General features: G+C 36.1%; 1 protein-coding gene across 1 annotated transcript in view; it reads left to right on the top strand.

Moving 5' to 3' along the window:
• RNF32 (ring finger protein 32) overlaps positions 1 to 19207 on the top strand; it is a 73141-nt gene extending 53934 nt beyond the window's left edge. Inside the window, exons 8-9 of the mRNA XM_021009574.2 lie at positions 15102 to 15269; positions 18965 to 19207. Coding sequence (XP_020865233.1) covers positions 15102 to 15269; positions 18965 to 19207 — 411 coding nt within the window. The remainder of the gene's footprint in view (positions 1 to 15101; positions 15270 to 18964) is intronic.
• The last annotated feature ends 229 nt before the right edge of the window (positions 19208 to 19436 follow it).

Here is a 19436-nt window from a genome sequence, read left to right as displayed (position 1 = left end):
AGAAAGAAAGAAAGAAAGAAAGAAAGAAAAGCAAGATAATAGGATGGAGGAAAATAAATACTAGTAAATAAGAACTATTACAGTTATGAATGTGAATGGGATTAATTCACCCATAAAACAGGAAGATTCACAGAAATAATTGGAAAGCAAACTCCGACAAAAATGTTGTTCGTAAGAAACACACTTGAAACATCTGTATACTTAAAGGAAAAACTAAATAAATTATGAGGAAAAATAAACAGTAAAACTACAATAGTGGGGGTACTCAATTTACCACCATCAGGCAGTCCTAAAGAAATCTAACCAAAATATAAACAAGATAGAAGTTAGGAACCTGAATAGAATTGCAGAAAAAATAGTTATCTTAGACCTATGGTAATTATTAAATAGAAATGAAAAGGAATATCCATATTTCTGAGCTGTTTATGGCACCTTTATAAAAACTGATTATGTCTTGGGACCTGAAAACCTCATAACCAAAGGCACTTCCTTCACTGACCACAATGAAATAAAAACTATATTAAATAAAGGGCCAATGAAAAAGTATTAAAAAAAAAACAACTGGACTAAATAATTTAATCCTAAAATACTGATGGGTCATAAAAATGACAAGTAGGGGCAGCTGGGTGGCACAGTGGATAAAGCACTGGCCCTGAAGTCAGGAGGACCTGAGTTCAAATCCGGCCTCAGACCAAACACTTGACACTTAACTATCTGTGTGACCCAGGACAAGTCACTTAACCCCAATTGCCTAAAAAAAAAATGACAAGTAATTTCAATAAAGATAATGACAACAAGAGACAACATACCAAAATTTTGGGGAGGTAGCCAAAGCAATCTTTAAAGGAAAATTTATGTCTCTAAATTTTTATGAGCAAAATAGGGGAAAAAACAGATCAGTGAATTGGGAATACAACTAAACATTCTATGAAAACAATACTATTTTTAAAAGCCAATTAAGTACCAACAATGTATAATTTGGATTAGAGGATTAGAGATTTAGGATATCTATCTGAAAATCAAAGACATGATTAACAATATTGAAAACAATAACAACAACAACAAACCATTGAATTAGATAATTCTAAAAAGTAAATTAGATGAACCATTAGCTAATTTGATTAAAAAGAAGAAAGAGGAAAACTACTAGTATGAAAAATAAAAAAGAAAACAAATGAAGAATAAATAAGGATATTATTCCAAACTATTTTGCCCAACTGTATGACAAAAAAACCTGACAAATGAAATGAATGGATATTTACAATAAATATAAATACCTACATAAACATTAACAGTATAGAATAAACAACACACTTTCAAAGGAAGAAAGTGAATAAGCTATAAATGAACTTCTGAAGAAAAAACTCCAGGACCAGACTGACTCACAAGCAAATTCTATCAAACATTAAAAGAACAATAATTAAATTAAATTGATAATCAGAAGAAAAATTCCAATAAATTGTTTGTAGTTACATGGCAAATAAGGGATCTTACCAAGTTCTTTCTGTTACACAGATATGGTGTAGATATGTAAAGCAGGAAGAGTTAAAACATATAAAACTATAAATCCCTAATGAATATTGGTGCAAAAATTTTAAATAAAATATGCAGATCGCAAAGATTATACACTATGGCCAGGTTGTATGTATAAAAAGAATGCCAGGTTGGTTTAATATTAGCAATACTATAAACTTAATCATATTAATAACAAAATAAAAATCATATGATTACATCAATTGATACAGGAAAAGCCTTTGACAAGATACAATATCCATTTCTATTCAAAAACACTAGAAAACATAGGAGTAAATGGTCCTTTCCTTAAAGTGATAAATAGCATTTATCTAAAACCAAGAGATACCATTATATGTAATGGAAATAAACTCGAATCCCTTCTAATAGAATTAGAAGTGAAACAAGGATGACTACTGTCATAATTTCCATTTGACAAATTACTAGAAATGCTAGCTATAGCAATAAGAGAAGAAAAATTGAGAGAATAAACATAATTAATGAAGAAGCAAAATTATAACTTTTGCAGGTGACATGATGGTGTATTTAAAGAATAATAGAGTCAACTAAAAATTAATTAAAACAAAAACTTCAGTAAACTTGTAGAATATAAATCTATACAAATCATCTGCATTTCTGTTTATTACCAATAAAAATATATATTACTACCTGTTTAACCTTGTGCAAATCATTTAACCTCTGTTTGCTTCAGTTTCCTCAACTGTAAAAATGGGATAATAATAACACCTCCATCCCAATATTGTTGTGATGATCAGATAAGATATTTGTAAAGCACTTTGGACAGTACCTGGCACATATATGAATGGTGATGATGATAATGATGATTATTTTACATTGTAGTTTTAAGTGTACCTCCCTTATCTCCTCAATTACATAGTTAACTCCTAAGGGGAAGACACCCCATCTTCTCTGAATTCCCTACCCCCCTACTCCCATTCCTTAGCACAGTGCCTTGCCTATAATAAGCCTTAATAAATTTTTGTTGAATTAAATATAGAATGTCAGTTCCAACTCAGAATTCAGTTGCTCATTTCATTTTGATGTATACATTTCAAAAAAGGTTTTCTGAATTGAAAATTTGCACTAAATAAAAGCATAACATTAGAGCATAAAGCACAGAGCACAGCCCCTGGGACTAAAACTAGGCTTGGTAGATAGGAAATTACTTTCCCAATGGCCCATTCATTTTAAAACTAGGTTGGAAGCTAAAAGGAAAATAATTTCATCATGCCATGAGTCCCTTTAAATTTAAATTTCACCTGTGATTAGGTAGTTACTAGCATTCCAAAAAAAACTTTTTCCCTTTATTGGCCACTTCCAATTCTGCTTATATTCCCCACAATCACTCCCCAACTTTTAAAATGTGCCTGCTACTTTACGGAGTTTTTAGAGATTTTCCATACTTGGCTTAACAGTTATCAAAGTAAAATAACATAACAGGAGTTTACATCAAATATGGTCCCTCTGATAAGAAACGATAAATGAGGTAGAATGTTACAGTGGAAAGAACATTGTAACTGGAGTCAGAGAACCTAGGTTCAGATCCTAACTTGACTACTTCATTACTATTGTGACCTTAGATGAGATACTTACCTCTGGGCTTCAGTGCACTGATGAGTAAATTGAGGCAGTTAGACTAAGTCAATTAACAAACATTTGTTAAGAGCCTGCTATTTGTCAGGCACTATGCTAAGCACTAGCATACAGTTGTTTGCCCTTCATTGTCAGAAAGGACCATGACACTGGGAAGGTGATGTTACGACTTGAAAGTGAACTGAATTTAAGTGAGGCAGGGCTGTGTAAAGTCACCAGCCTCACTCTCTCCTCCACAGCCATCTGGGCCCAGTGGCAAGATAAAGATCAGGATGACTGCAGAGGGTCCAGTGGGATAGAATGAAAGAGATCAAACAGTCCCTGCCCTCAGGGGGCTTATCACAGACTCTAAGAACTGGAACAGACAGACTTTGGGGGTTATACAATTTAATATTTACCTGCTGAAGAATCCCATCAGTCATATCCCCAACAAGTGAAATTCTCAAATTCTGTGATTCCAAGAGATAGGGAATGAATGATAGCTAGAGATTTAGTATTTTAAGCATATCAAATCATTTAAGGAATATTCCTTAACTATTTAAAGTTTCAGGATCTGACTAAAATGTTTGTGTCCTTTGGACTAGCTCAAAATGTAGAGTCCTTATAAATGAACTTAGCTTCCTATAGGCTTAAGTTTTTAATCCCTATTTGTACTTGAAGTTTTCCCTCACTTTTAGTTTTCATGATATGCCATATTTCCACAAATAGAAATGTTCTGGACAGTGAGAATTCCTTTGTTTTTGTTTTTTTTTCTTCTGTTTTACTGATGCATTTTGCTTTTACAGTCAACAGTAATTTCCTATATATTTTTCCTCCATTAGACCTTGCCTTACAACTTGGAAAAACAGTTAAAGAAACCTGTCAAAACTATCATTTCTGCTAGAATAAACAATATTTTGCATCTGTAGTCCCCCACCTTCATACTAAGGGAAGAGATGTCTATTTCATTATCTTTTCCCTGGGACCAAGATTAGTCTTGTGCAATTAATCTGATTTCACTTGCATTTTAGTGTTATTTTCATTAACATTATTATAATCATTGTTTATTGTTCTCCTGGTTCTGCTTATGTCACTCTGCATTAGACCACTCAAGTGTTCTCAATGTTTCTGTGAATTCCTTTAGCACACAACATTCTATTCCATTAATGAGCCACAATTTTTTAGTCATTCTCCAATTAATGGGCATCCACTGTGTTTCCAATCTTCTGATACCACTAAAAGGGCTACAAATATTTTGTTATATATGAGACCTTTCTCTTACATCCTTGAAGTATATGCACAATAGTGAGAAAGAATTGTTTTTCATAACTAGTGGTACAATATTTGCTGTGCTTTCAAATGTCACTGCTATAGTCCTAACAAAACCGACTCAAAATACAATTCAAAGAAATAATGTTAGACGTGTTGGTTCCTTCAGAATATACTGAAATCTTGTAGTAAGTTAACAACAATAATAATAAATTGTGATGATACAATAGGGGTCAAATGTTGAGTTTAATATACTTAAGTGTAACAGAATGAGAATTTCAGCCAGAAATATCCTGGCCAGAGTAGTAAGTTGTCAGATACAGTAGTCTCTCCTGCACTAACTCATTCAAGTTCTTACTAATTTAGATCAAAGCAACTTGGAAAGGTCACTGAAACCATGTTATGCTAATATCTATCACCAGTGTGTACAGAAAGCCCCAAGTGTTGCCTAGAATGTAGTGGGTTTGGTCCTTGAATTTCTTTGATCCTTATCTAGAAACCTTGCTTGCATATGTCATTTGATTGAGGTATGGTCTTTTATTGCTGCAATTAAATCTTTTCAAACGCATTACATTATCTCCACCTTAGCTAAAAGTCCTGGCCATTGTTTAAGAAGTTGGGTAAGTAATTTGTAAGATGATGTGGTTGACTTTAGGATCCCCCTCTCTTCCCCACACTGCCTGCATGTGATTTCTTTGACAATTTTCATTTAAATCTCACCAAACAGAGTAATGGTCTTGAAGTTTGTTTAGTCCTTTGACTTCCTTTATCACACAGAGATGGCAAACATTCTGTTGCTAACTTGAAGTGGCTCCAAGCAGCAAGACTTGGAGGATATTAAACCAGTAAAAGCTTATCAACTGATTCATTGATACGCTGTAAATTCCAGCCTTTTCATTTTGCTTTTGAGGGTTTCCATAAGTCAACACATTAGTAAGCAATTTGCTGACATTAAGATGGATCACTTTAAAAGGTCCTTGGTAGACAAAGTTCACCTGGGTGCTTTTGTTAGGATAATTTTTTTAATGTGTATCTGGTATGTTACTTGTAAATGACTGATAATTGCTTCATATGTTAATAGCCCTATGTCTTAGTTACTTAGCTAAATCATATATTTCAAATATATAGGATATTTTTATGTACGTGAAGAAAAGTACATACTTAAAACAGGAATTCTCCTTCTTCAAACTTGTATTTCCCTTTGATTGGGATGTTTCTGTTGAGTCCAATTATTTTAAGCATTACTCAGTAAAATCAATTAGAATTTTTTTCTTTTTACCAAATTCTGCTTCTTAAATTAGCAGAGATAATCTAAATATAATATTTAGTGAAGTAATAGAATAAAGAAGGAAAAAATTAAACATCATGATTTGACAGCTAACATACAACTGATTCCTCACCACCACCACCCCCCCCGCCATACCTAATAATGCCTAATATGGCGCACACGACCAGCACGAAATAAATATATGCTGAGATGCAGCTTGCAGGGTAAGGGGGTGGTAGGCAAAACCCCTGTAACAGAAGACCTTTATTCAAATCCTTCCTCAGAGAATAACTCTGGGACCCTGGGTAAGTTATCTAGCCTCTGTTAGCCTTAGTTTCCTCAAGTATAAAATGGGTATGATAATAGCACCTACCTCCCAAGGTCCTTGTGAGGACCAATGAAATAACAGATGCATAGCGCTTTGTAAATATTAAAGCACTATGTAAATGTTGGGTATTCCTATTACTTGATCCTTTAATACTTTAAAATAACAGTCAAGTTAATTTGCTTTTCAATTGGAAACATCATTATATGCTTTAGATAATATGTGTGGTAAAAATTTGCAATGGAGGCAATATACCATAAAATGTTACTTAGCCACTTAATAGATTATGTTATCATTTAATCATAGTTCTAGAAGTAACCCTGAGAATCATGAAAATAAAGCTCTTCACCCTGTTCTTTAAATACTTCAATGAATCTATGATCTCATCCATGAGGATGATCAAATGGTACAACTGGCAATTTCACTCATGTCTTCTTATCCTATGTAATTATTGTCCATTGTTACCCATAAGTTCTCCTTAGAAGATTTACTGAATATGTTAGTCACATTTTTAAAATCAGTCCGTTTACAATCAATGAGCATTTAAGCACCCACTGTGCACCAGGTACTGTTCCAGGGGTATAAGGAGAAAATCTCTGCTCCCAGGAAAAGCATTGTACAGGCCTTCCTCTGAAGTCTTCTAACATTCCAAGGACATCAGTGAAGTATTTCAGCCACCCATTTACCTGCTCTTATTTTCACTAAATGACTGGCCCATATTTTTCCCTGATCAAATCTGATTGATATTTTATGCCATTTGTTACCTGCAAGTCATCATCAATAATATGCATATGTACTTAGACCCACTATTTGTCTTTTGCATTATCTTTTAGGTTATTTGAAATCTCGAGTCTTTGGACTTTGTGGTATTCTACCCTATTCTTTAAAACCTTAAAAGAGGAAATTTAGAACTCATCTTGATATCTTCCAAAATCTTACAACCTATATGGCCAAGAAGTCGTCTTCAATTTAAATCAGTTCCCTCTTCAAATCAAATCAATAACTATTGAGCATCTACTATGTGTGAAGCATAGTGCTAATTATGAAGAGGATAGAGTGGAGCAGAAAAGGTGACTTTAGCCCTCTAGTTGCTCACTTACTGTCTGCTTGGGGAGACGAGACAAAGGTACAGGATGCAATAATAATGCCAGGCAAAAAATGCCAGGTGGAAGTATAGTCCTACAATGAGAGTTCTGTGGCCTTTTCTCCATCCTCCTGCTTCTTGGTCTCTCTGTAGACTTTGACACTGTCAATCACTTCCACTTCCTCCTGGAGACACTCTCTAGACACTGCTCTCTCTGGTTCTCCTCCTACTTCTCTGACTTCTCTGTCTCAGCTTCTTTGCTGGTTCTTCCTATAAGTCATGATCACTAACTGTGGATGTCCTCTGGAGTTCTGTACTGAGCCTTCTTCTTTACTGCTTCTATACTAGCTCATTTGAAATCAATTACTATTCCTGTGCAGGTGACTACCAGATTTACATGTCCAATCCCAGCCTCTCTCCCAAGCTAGTTGTGCATGCCTTTTACATATCTTGTTCTGGATGTTCCATAAACATCTCAAACTCAACATATCCCAAACAGAACGCACTGTCTTTCTCCCCAGATTCTCTTGTTTTCTGAATTTCCCCATTACTGTTTAGGGCACCACAATTCTCCCAGTCACTCAGACTCAAAACCTCAACATCATGCTTGACCTTTTATTTATAATCATCCCACATTGCCGATTAGTTGCCAAATCTTGTCATTTCTGCCATCATAACATCTCTTACATACATCCACTTCTCTCTATTCACACAGCCACCACCTTAATTCAGGCCTTCATCTTCTCTTGCCTATTATATTGCAGTAGTCTTCTGACTGGGGTCTCTGCCTCAAGTCTCTCCCCACTTCAGTCTATCTTTCACTCAAATGCCACAGTGACTTCTAAAGGATAAGTCTGACCTTGTCATATTCTTCCTCCCATCCCCTTCCCAATGAATTTCCGTAGCTCCTTCTTGATCCCCAAAATCAAATATAAGGTCCTCTAATATTTAAAGCTTTTCATAACCTGAACCTTTCCTAACTTTTCAGCCTTAAACTATATCCAGCAACACTGGCCTACTTGACTTTCCTCAAATATGACATGTCTTCTTTCTGTGTCTTTGCACTGGTTTCCCTCCATACCTAGAATACTCTGCCCCCTTACCTTTACTTCTTAGCTTCCCTGGATTCCTTAAAGACTCTGATCAGAGCAGCTCCTGCCTTCTGAAAGGGACCTTTCAGAAAAAAAAAAAACTTATCCCCATTGGTGCTTTCCCTTCACATTATATTCCATGAACTCTGATAGATCTTATAATACATCTAGTTATTTGACATGTTATTTCTCCCATTAGCATATGCCTTAAGGGCAGGAATTATTTTTGCCTTTCTATCTACCAGCACTTAGCACAGTACCTGGCGCATAGTAAACAGTAAATGTTTGTGAATTCAGGGAGTGAGTGCTTCCTGTCTTGGAAATCTTCATAAAAGAGGTGGCATTTGACCTGGGCTCTGAAGGATGTATAAGGTACTTGGCTGGCAGAAAGGAGAAATAAGGGTAGAATCATGGAACTTAAGAGCCGGAAGGCATCTTAATGATCACATAGTCCAGCTCATTTCAAAGAGCTAAAGTGGCTTGTCCAAAGTCATGCATAGAATTCAAGGCAAAATGAGCTTGGAGGAATAACTGTAGCAAAGTGATCCAGCAATTCAGGCTTGGCCCTTTTCTGTTCAATATTTCATCAATAACAGATGAAGGCATAGATGGCATGCTTATCACTTTTGCAGAGGACACAAAACTGAGAAAAGTATCCAGTACATTATATGGCACAATTACAATCCCAAAAGAATTTTCTAAGCTAGAACAATGGAATAAATTTAATGAGATGAAATTGAGTAGGGACAAATGTTCAGTTCTGGATGCCATAGCTTAAGAAAGGGATTGCTAAGACAGAGTGTACCCTGAGGAAGGTAGTCATAGTTCTAAGAGGTCTCAACACTATGCCACATGATCATCAGGTAGAGGAATTTAGAAAAGGAGGAGGTGATTCAAGATTGGCCTCTTCCATCGAATCCATATTGATGTCTCCTTCCTTTAAATTTTTATAATACTTTGTGACAATACTGTCATTTTATAAGCCTAGTTCTTAAAGATTCATTTCCTATATGGATATGTTGACTCCTCTTAAAAAGCTGTCCCTGCAATTTTAGCTATGTTGCCACCAAGATGTGATAGTGTGTTATGGCCACATATTCCAAAGAATAAATCTCAAGTCAGTGTTTAAGAAAAGAGATTAGCATGGTTTTCCACATATTTTTTGAATCAAAAATATCTCTCAAAACATACATGGGAAACATGCCCTTTTGGCACATTTAGCAGATCCCATTGCTAGGTATATACCCCAAGGAGTTAAGTGATAAAGAGAAAGATCCCCATATACACCAAAATACAGAAGCACTTAGTGTAATAGCAAAAATTGGAAAGCAAAGCGGATGCCCCTAGATTGGAGAACAGCTAACAAATTGTGGTACATGAATGTAATGGACTATTACCTCTTGGTAAGAAACGATGAATACACAGAAGCACAGAAAGACTTGGCAAAATGAAGACGGACCAGGAAAACAATGTACGCAATGACAACACTGTAAATGGAAAGAACAATAACAAAATAATCAAAACTGAATGTTGTGAAATGATAATGATGAAGCTTGACCACAAAGAAGAGAGAAGACAGTGCACCCTTCTCCCTTCTTTGTAGAGTTGGGGTGCTATGGGGGACTGAACACAGTCTATAAGGTCAGATTTGTAAGTTGGTTTTGCCAAACCGGCAATTTGATATAAAGGATGGATCTCTGGGACATGTAAAATGAAGAGGTTAGATTAGATGGCCTCTGAGATACCTTGAGTTCTAGCTCTATGAGGAGAAGGGAAATATGAGTCATATAAAAATATAAACAAAACAATTTTAATACAGAAAAACATTAAACTAATAATTTCTGAGCAAACTTAAAAAAACAGCAGCTGTCTGATGTCTTTTCTCATAATCTATGTAACTATTGCCATTCCTGTTCCTTCCTGTTGAAGGTTTCTAAGAAAGACTCTACTCTTTTTTCTTCCTTTTTTAACTTTGATATTACAAAAAAAACCAAAAAGACACGCACAAGACCCTCTTCCTCCAGAGACATCATTTAGCACCAAAACCTGAATAGTTTATTTCACACTGGGTTCTAATACTATGTTAGGACTTTAGGGTTTTACAAAGTTTTACAAAGTACTTTACATTTGTAGTCTCAGTGGATATTTATAGTCACAGATATCATCCCCATATATGAGATAAGAAAACGGAAACTTAGTGACATTGACCATGGCCTGGTAAATGGCAGGAGCCAAATGTAACCCCAGTTTTCTGACTTCCAAGTCCAGTGTTCATTCTTGTACAACACACTGTCTCTCAAAAATTCCTCTTTCTTAGTTTCTTCCCTCCAGCATTATGCCTACTACAAAGATGAGTTTTTAATGGCCCAACTGGAATTAGAGATCCAAGGGCACAACATACAGCATCATAATGGATGATTGGATTGGGAAAAAATTATTATATTTATCTGAATTTCTCCCATCCATCTCATAGAACTCCAAAAAAAATAAATAGTTTATTATGCACTTATTTTTAAATAAGACAGATTACAACTTTTTATACTTAATGTATATATATATATATATAAAAATTCATTTTACATATGGTAAATCCAAAGCATCTTATTAGTTATTCCCTCTCTATTCCTTTACCATTCTTTGTCTACCCAGTTCAGTATTTATACATTTTTCCTTTTATATAGTCAGTTAGTACATGTATATTTTCTTTGTTTTACATCATTTCGTATACATCTTTCCAAAAATCTTTATATTCCTGTTATTTTCAATTTGCCTGTGTCAACTTCTGAAACAGATAAAAATTCTAAATGACCCTCAGTCCTGGGCAATATTCTACCACCATAGTGCTGACACAGAGTGGCCACCAAAGAGACAACAGAGAATGACTAAGAAACACACAACTTTTACATTATCTGCAAACATTAACTGTGGATATTCCATCTGTCCAACCACCAGTCAGTTGACGCGCTATGAAACTGAACCACACATCAATGTTGCCTATGAAATATTAAAACACCCAGAGGAAGGTCTTTAGCAATCGGGTGGATCCTCACTAGAGGATGTTTGGACATAGAGAGGAATCATTCAGAATGAGAAGTTATGCATCTGTACTGTGGAAGGAAGGAGTACTCAAAGTGATGAGATCTTAGATTAAGTGAAGTGGTTGTCACTTTACATGTCCCTGTAGTGTTCCATTGCACTGATATACCATAGTTTACTTAGTGGTTCACCAATTAATGTTTAGGTGATTTAACATTCTTTACAACTAAAAACTGCTAGATAGATCTTTAAACAGGTATCTTCTGAGAGGCAGTGTGCAGCAGTAGATAGCATGATTCTACCTAGCTATGTGACTATGAGCAATTCACTTAACCGCTCTGAACCTCAGTTTCCTCATCTGTAAAACTGCCATCATCATTTAGCAAGCCCTCCTCTTTTGACACTTATACCATCCACATATATCACCCAATCCAGATCCTGGTGGCAATTATCGACCAACTTTTAGAACATTTATTCTTTCTTCCTCAGTGAGTCCAGGGACTTGTTCAAAGCCTCTCTCTCTCTCCTCTCCATCTTCTGCTCTTATAATAGGAGATTTCAACATATTTTTTGATGTTCAATCAACTACCTGAACTTCTCAGCTCTTCAATCTTCAGTCTTCAATCAACATGCATGACCTACACACAGGGACAGTCATACCCTTTGATTTTGCTATCACCCAAAAGGATTTTACCTCTATGTTCAACAACTCCAAAATTCCTTTATCTGACCATAAACTTTTATTATTTTATCTTTCTTTTTGTCTTATTCCCCCCACACTCACACATACTCTTTGCCCATACTGCAGTCATTAATCCCTCCATCCCTCATTTCTTTCCCAAGCCATCACACATGTTCTGGCTACCTTTTCCTCCTCAGTCTTGACCTCTTGGTGCACCAGTGCAATCTATATTATGTTCTGCCCTCATGTCCCCTGCACACTTGTCATATTGTTGATCAAGCCTTACCAACCCCAATCCTGCATTACTCCCACCTTCTCCTTCCTCCACTCCTATTCACATAATGCTCAACAGATCTGGAAGAAGTCACATAACCATGCCAACTGATTCACTACAAATGTGTAATCTCAACTAATCCCTCTCTGAAGCAAGGCAGTGCTACTCCTTCACCACTTTGCTATTCTATTCATCAAAATATGTGTTCCAAATCTTTTCTTTTTTCCAGATTCCCATGGCACCCTTTTCTCCTAATCTTCTATCCTAAGGAACTGACCTCATACTGGTGGCACAGTGGCCAGAGTGTGGGGCCTGAAGTCAGTAAGTGCTGAGTTCAAATCCAGCCTCAGACACTTACTGGCTGTGTGACCCTGGGCAAGTCACTTAAAATTTCTTTGCTTCAGTTTCTTCAAAATGAGGATAATAATAGCACCTACATCCCAGGGTTGTTGTGAGGATCAAATAAGTTATATTTGTAAAAAGGACTTCACACTGGCATATAGTAGGTGCCATATAAATGCTTATTCCTTTCCCCCTATTTCAGAGATTCAGAGAGAGAGAGAGTGGGAGAGACAGAGACAGAGAGAGAGCACACTTTCACCCTGACCTCCTTCTTCAATTTTTCTCATATCATGTCCATTACATCATCTCCACTATCTTCTCTTTCATTCAGATATCTGATTAAGAAGTGGCCCTTCTCTTTGGCAAGACCATCCTCTTTGTATGTCCCTTCATCTCTTCTCCTCTTCTTTTTATTCATGTAACAAGTATTTATTCCATTCACCTGTACTTCCCACTACCCTTCCCCTCACTGAGCAAATAAAAAACAAATCCCTCAGTACATAATTGCATAGTCGTGCAAAATAAATTCCCACATTAGCCATATCTGAAAATATATGTCTCTTTCTGCAAGAAAGTGAGTGGAGTATTTTATCTTCATTCTTTTGAACACACAATTTATCATTGCATTGATCACAACTCTAAAGTTTCTCAAAATTGATTTTCTCTATAATATTATTGAATTGTTCTGGTTTTAACTTCACACTGCATCAGTTCATACAAGTTTTCTGTTTCCTTGCATATTTTCTATTTCATCATTTCTTATGGCATAATAATATTCTATTGCATTCATATACTACAATTGTTTAGGCATTTCCAAGGGGGAAGATACTCCCTTAGTTTCCAAATTTGTGCCACAAAAAGAGCTGCTTTAAATATCCTTGTACATGTAGATCCTCTTCCTCTTTCTTTGATTTCTTTGGGGGTATAGGCTAAGAAATGTTATATAGGTAGGTCTCAATTAGGGCCCATAATTAATTTCACAGTGTTTGCATAGTTCAAATTTGCAATGAAATTAGCATTGGGCTAGAATCAATTACTATATTTTACCTAATTATAACTTCATAATGCCAATTCAAATATAACAACCACTTCACAGCATTCATTATGTGCACTAATGAGTGTACTATTTTCAGTTAATTTTAGTTGATTTTCTATGGTTCTTTAAGCACACCATGATATCATCTGCAAAATCAATAATTTTGTTTGCTCTTTGCCTATGCCTATCTTTTTGATTTCTTTCTTTTCTTTTTGCTATCGCTGGTATTTGTAGCACTGTGTTAAATAGTAGTGGAGATAATAGGCATCCTTGCTTTACCCCTGATCTTACTGGAAAGGCCTCTAACTTTCCTCCATCTCTTGGATTTAAATAAAATACTATGTACTATATTAAAGAAAGGTCCATTTATTCCTATGATTTCTAGAGGTTTTAATAGAAATGAGTATTGGATTTTGCCAAAAGCTTTTTCAGCATCTATTATCATCATATTAGTTTTATTATTTATATTAACATGTCTTATTATATTATTAGTCTTCTTTATTCTGAACCAACCCTGAAATATTGGTATAAACCCAAGCTGGTTAAAGTGAATGATCTTTTTAATATGTTGCTATAACCTAGTTGCTAATATTTCATTTAAAATTTTTGTATCAATATTCCTCAGAGATCTGCAATATCCTTTCTCTGATTTCTCTCCCTAGTTTATGTATCAAAACCATATTTGTATCATAGCAAGAGAATTAATGGATTCCTTGTCTTATTAGGGTAAAGAGCTTCCTACCATTGAAATTAGTTTGATATATTTCACTGTGAATCCATTTGGTCCTGGAGTATTTCTGGAATTCAATCATGGCTTGTTTGTTTTCTTTTTTTGATATTGGATTCTTTAAATAGTGTATTTTTTCCTTTCTTAATCTGAGTATTTCATATTTTTGTCTATTCATCTGTTTCCTCCAAGTTTAGTTTTGTTAATATGTAAATGAGAAACATAATTTTTAATAATTTTCCTTTATTTCCCCTTCAATCATTATACGTTTTCCTTTTTTTATTTTTATATGAACAATTTGGTTTCCCTCTCTCATTTTCTAATCAGGTTTTCTAACTCTATTTTAAATTAGTTTCCTCCTCAAAAAAAAACCTAGCTCTTAGGTTTATTGATCAATTCAGTGGCCTTTTTTTGCTTTCAATTTTATTACACTCTTCTTTGACTTTCAGAATTTCTACTTTATTTTCTAGTTGGGGATTTTTTTATTTAAATTTTTTTTAACTGCATAACAAATTCATTAATTTATTTTTCTCTTTTGTTGATGAAAGCATTCAGAGATATAAATTCCCCTCTCAGAAATGTTTTTGGGCATCCCATAAATTTTGGCACGTTGCCTTATCATTGTCATTTTCTTTGATGAAATTTTTATTGTTTCTATTGTATTTGTATCCCCAGTGCTTACTAACACAATGCCTGGGCAAATAGTAAACACTTAATAAATGACTTCTCTATCTAAAATGCCCTAGTGGCCATCAGGACAGCTGAACTCACAGAATTGTTTGATTTCTTACCTAAACCAAATTCAACATTTGCTTTAAACTAATCAGAAATTTCAAAGTTAATAAGTTTTCCTCCTTTCTAAGTTCACAGAAATCAGCAACCGGATCTTGTCTTCATATGATACAAACATAGAAGAACTGTTTTCAGAAATTGATTACTGCATAGCTGCAAACAGAAGCATTCTTCAGCAGTTTGAAAAGAGGCGTGATCAGGAAATCTCAGACGATGACTGGGAGAACATACAAATGCAGGTCAGTTCAGAGTTACCGCTTTTTGTTTGGTTTGTGCTGTTTTGTTGAAGTAAACTCTCCAGCCGCACTAGCTGCCAGTAAGAAAGCAGCACATTTCCGCAGGGGAGAAGAGGGTGTGTTTTCTCCAGCACTGCTGAGGCAGGGTGGGAAGTCATTCATATTCGCTCTCCTTGCCCTTCTACTAATTCATTTCCTAAATGGGCTTCCTATTATAAAAACTCCAGGAAGTTGTAGGGTAGCTAGGTGGTTCAGTGGATAGAGTGCAGGGCCTAGAGTCAGGAAAGTTTATCTCCCTGAGTTCATATCTGGCCTAAGTGTGTTACCCTGGGTAAGTCACTTACCCCTGTTTGCCTCAGTTTCCTCCTCTGCAAAACGAGCTGGAAAAGGAAATAGTAAACCACTCCAGTATCTCTGCCAAGAAAACCCCAAATGGGGTCATGAAGAGTCAGACAGAACAACACAACAGGAGTTATAACAAAAAGGATCCATAACTCTCTCTGCCTCTCCCTCTCCCCAAGTCCCCAGCCAAAGCCAGTGTTCTAACAAAACACTTTAGTGGAAAATCTCTTTTTTCTTCTTTCCCTTCAGTTACCTCTTCCCAACTGCATTCTCACCTAAACTAGCAAATGCCTGTGGACAACTTTATAAAGATAATATAAACTTTTAAAACAAAGAAATGCAAACAAACTTTTCCCAGGCTTAAGGGATGTAGTTTCAGGCTTCCATTAGAAAGTCCAAGGAGAAAATGTAACTATCATATTACAATCTTGAGGATTTCCAGGCCAGCCCTGCCCCTTCAGGCGGGCTTTCTCTATCTGAACTTCCACTCTCCAGGCTCTGCCCATCTTCTTGATCCCTCACCTTCAGTATCTATAGAATCACCTTCAGTTCTCAGCTGAGATACTACGGTGCTCATTCAGAAAGATCAGGAACCCTTAGTCCTAAGTACTATCAGAAATCTTCCTTGTTTTGCTCCCTTCAGACCTCATACCTTTTTGGCTTAGATTTTTTCCTTCAACAATTCTTCCTGGTGAGAGACTCTATGTTCACTTATGGTGATTATCTAGTACATTTTCCAAATCTCCATCTCTGTAGGCTATGCTACCACCAGGCAAGAGCCATTTACCAAATATCCAAACAACTCTGGGATTCTGCAAGACCACATTTGTTTGGTTATTTGGTTTTTGTTTCTTTAAAACTGTTTGTCCTGTTAGTCCACGCATATTAGCAGACAGAGAAAAGGTACAGAAACAATCTCTGCTCTGAAGACAAGTTTGTTGTCTCTCCCCTGGCTTAGCTGCTTTTCCTCATCTTGATTACTCATATGGAAACAAGTCTCCTCAAAGCTTCCCATCCTTGGAAAGGTTGGGAATGACCCATCCAACCCCAAAGGAGTCTCAGCCTCTACTCTTAGAAGCAGGATGCCCAGCCGGCATATCCAAAGGAAGTGTCCTTGGACCAGCTGGTCCTTCCTAGCTTGTGCCCAACTACTGCAATTCTCTTATGTCTCCTCCCCTATAGTTAATCTTTGAAGTAGTGGCACTGGCCTTTTTCTTCCTGGGACAAATTCCATCTCCCAGCTTCCAGCAGTTTCACTGGCAGACCCCCTCCCATACCATCCCCACTAATGTATATGGAAAGCTCTTCTTCCTTATCTCTACCTCTTGGCTTCCTTCGAGTCCCAGCTAACATCTCACCTTCTGCAGAAGCCTTTCCAAGTCCCTCTTCATTCTAGGGCCTTCCTTTTATTATTTCCAATTTATCCTGTGTATAACTCATTTGTACATAGTTTTTTGTGTGTTATCTCCCCCATTAGATTGTGAGCTTTTCGAGAGAAGAGATTGCCTTTTCCTTTTCTTTGTAACAGTGACATGGTGCATAATAAATAAATGTTTATTGATGATTATGATGATGATGATGATGATAACGACCACAATGACAAAGCTACTTCTAGCTCTGGGATTCTGAGTCAGAATCCCATCTGTGTCACCTCTCAGCTCTGAGACTGACTGTCACCCAGGGCAAGTCTCTTTGGGCTTTGATCTTCTCACCTATAAAATGTGTGGGTTGAAATAGATGATTTTTAAAATCAACTTCTAGCTCTCAAAAATTCTTCATTACTTAAAAAATAGAAATGTTGTGAAAGGAAGACTTGCCATTCAGTTTTATTTTTGTGCAAAGTCCTGCACATGTCCAACTCGGACAACTCTAAAAACAGCCCTGGAAGCTGATGGGAAGTGCAGGGAAAGACAATCAAAGAGGAAGATTACAAGGAACTGGATTGGAAGAAAGCATCAAGCACAGAGAACCTAGAAACTTATTTTAACATAAAAATATGAAGATGTCAAAAGAAGCTGGTAATTACCTTCTAGCAGACACATATGACCAAGTGTTGTTTTTTTATTCTGTTGATGAATAAGTTACTTCTTGCTGCTTAGTACAAAGGAATCATTCATTAGAAATATTCAGAATGTATAAAGCAATTTGCTTTTTCACAGCAACTTGTCACAACTTTGTCGTAGACTATTTATGCCCCCCATAAAAAATAACCCCAGATAGCATGATTTGTTTCAGTCTATTTTTCTTCCTTATTATTTTTTTTGGGGGGGGGTAGGCAATGGGGTTAAATGACTTGCCCAGGGTCACACAGCTAGTAAGTGTTGAGTGTCTGAAGCCAGATTTGAACTCAGGTCCTCCTGACTCCAGAGCTGGTGTTCTGTCCACTGTGCCACCTAGCTGCCCCCATCTTCATTATTATTATTATAGATATAATGGATAGCATTTATATAGCACTATAAGGTTTGTAAAGCACTTCACAAATATTATCATCTCATTTGATCCTCAACAACCCTGGGAGATGGATATTATTATTATCCCCATCTTACAAATGAGGAAGCTGAGGCAAACGGCAGTTAAGCGACTTGCCCAGGATCATACAGCTAAGTGTTTGTGTCAGGATTTGCTCTCCAGCCTTTGTGACTCCACTCCCAACATTCCATCCACTGTACCACCTAGCAAAAGAGTATATTGGAAATAACAATAGGCTTGAAGTCACCATGACTTTAGCATTCCAAACTTCAGTTTCCTCATCTATAAGATGGGGGGGGAGTTAGACTAGGTGGCCTCTGAGATCTCTTCCAATTCTAGATCTATGAGATCACAAACTTTCACACCAGTAAAACCACAGAGTTTGACCATGAATCTTACCTGCACACCCACAAGTATGTGCATCATTTTGAGAAAAGTTTGTCTAGATTTTTTAAAAATGGCCAGATAATTTGCTTAATTTGATAATGGGTGTGTATTGTACCCTCTCCTCATCACCAGTGAAATACTAGGCAGTGTTTGGTTTTGTTTTTGGAAATTCAAGCCATATTTCAAAAATGATGGGATCTGCCCACAAATTTTAGTCTCAGTTCTCTTAAAAGTTGTGTTCCATTTCAAGACTGGGTAACTTAATACAGAAATAGACAATGGAAATTTCCAGTCAGTAAATTGTCTAACCTGACTAAATATTAACCTCACAGGTTTGTTGTGAGGAAAGTGTTTTACAAACTGTTAAGTGTATAATATTATGCAGTGGAGAAGAATACCCTATGGATCTTACCAGGTAGGCTATTTCTTGATATATCTGACTACTGTTTAAATTAACTTTGCCCAAGTTAACAATCCTTTAAAAATGTTCTTGTTTGCAGGCATTTCATCAAGAGATATTTGACTGTTCCATTTGCCTTACACCCCTTTCTTTGAGCCATCATCTTCAGTCTACACCCTCAGAAAAAACAGATAATCAACATTCCCGGGAGATTGTTCTCTTGTCTTGTTCACACATGTTTCATCACACTTGTCTTCTGGCTTTGGAGGATTTTTCCTTGGGAGAAATATATACTTGTCCCCTATGCCGCTCCTATTATCAAAAGAGAATTCTTGAATGTTAAATTTACATTAAATTTGTGGTTCTGCTCAAGAAAAGTTACATAACTTTTATAAAAGTTTGTCTTAATTTTAAAGGAATGGCCAGAGATTCTGCTTGAGACTGTACTGTACACAGTGTTCATCACCAGTGAAATACAAAGCAGCATTCATTTTTTTAGAAATTCAAACCATATTTAAAAAATTATAGGATCTGTCAGCAAATTTTAGTGTCAGTTTTCTTAAAAGTTTTGT

This window comes from Phascolarctos cinereus, unplaced genomic scaffold, assembly GCF_003287225.1.
Source record: "Phascolarctos cinereus isolate Bilbo 61053 unplaced genomic scaffold, phaCin_HiC Scaffold_1;HRSCAF=81, whole genome shotgun sequence".
Classification (NCBI taxonomy): Eukaryota; Metazoa; Chordata; class Mammalia; order Diprotodontia; family Phascolarctidae; genus Phascolarctos; species Phascolarctos cinereus.
The sequence above is the reverse complement of the archived record's forward strand: the minus strand, read 5'-3'. Positions and strand labels throughout refer to the sequence as shown.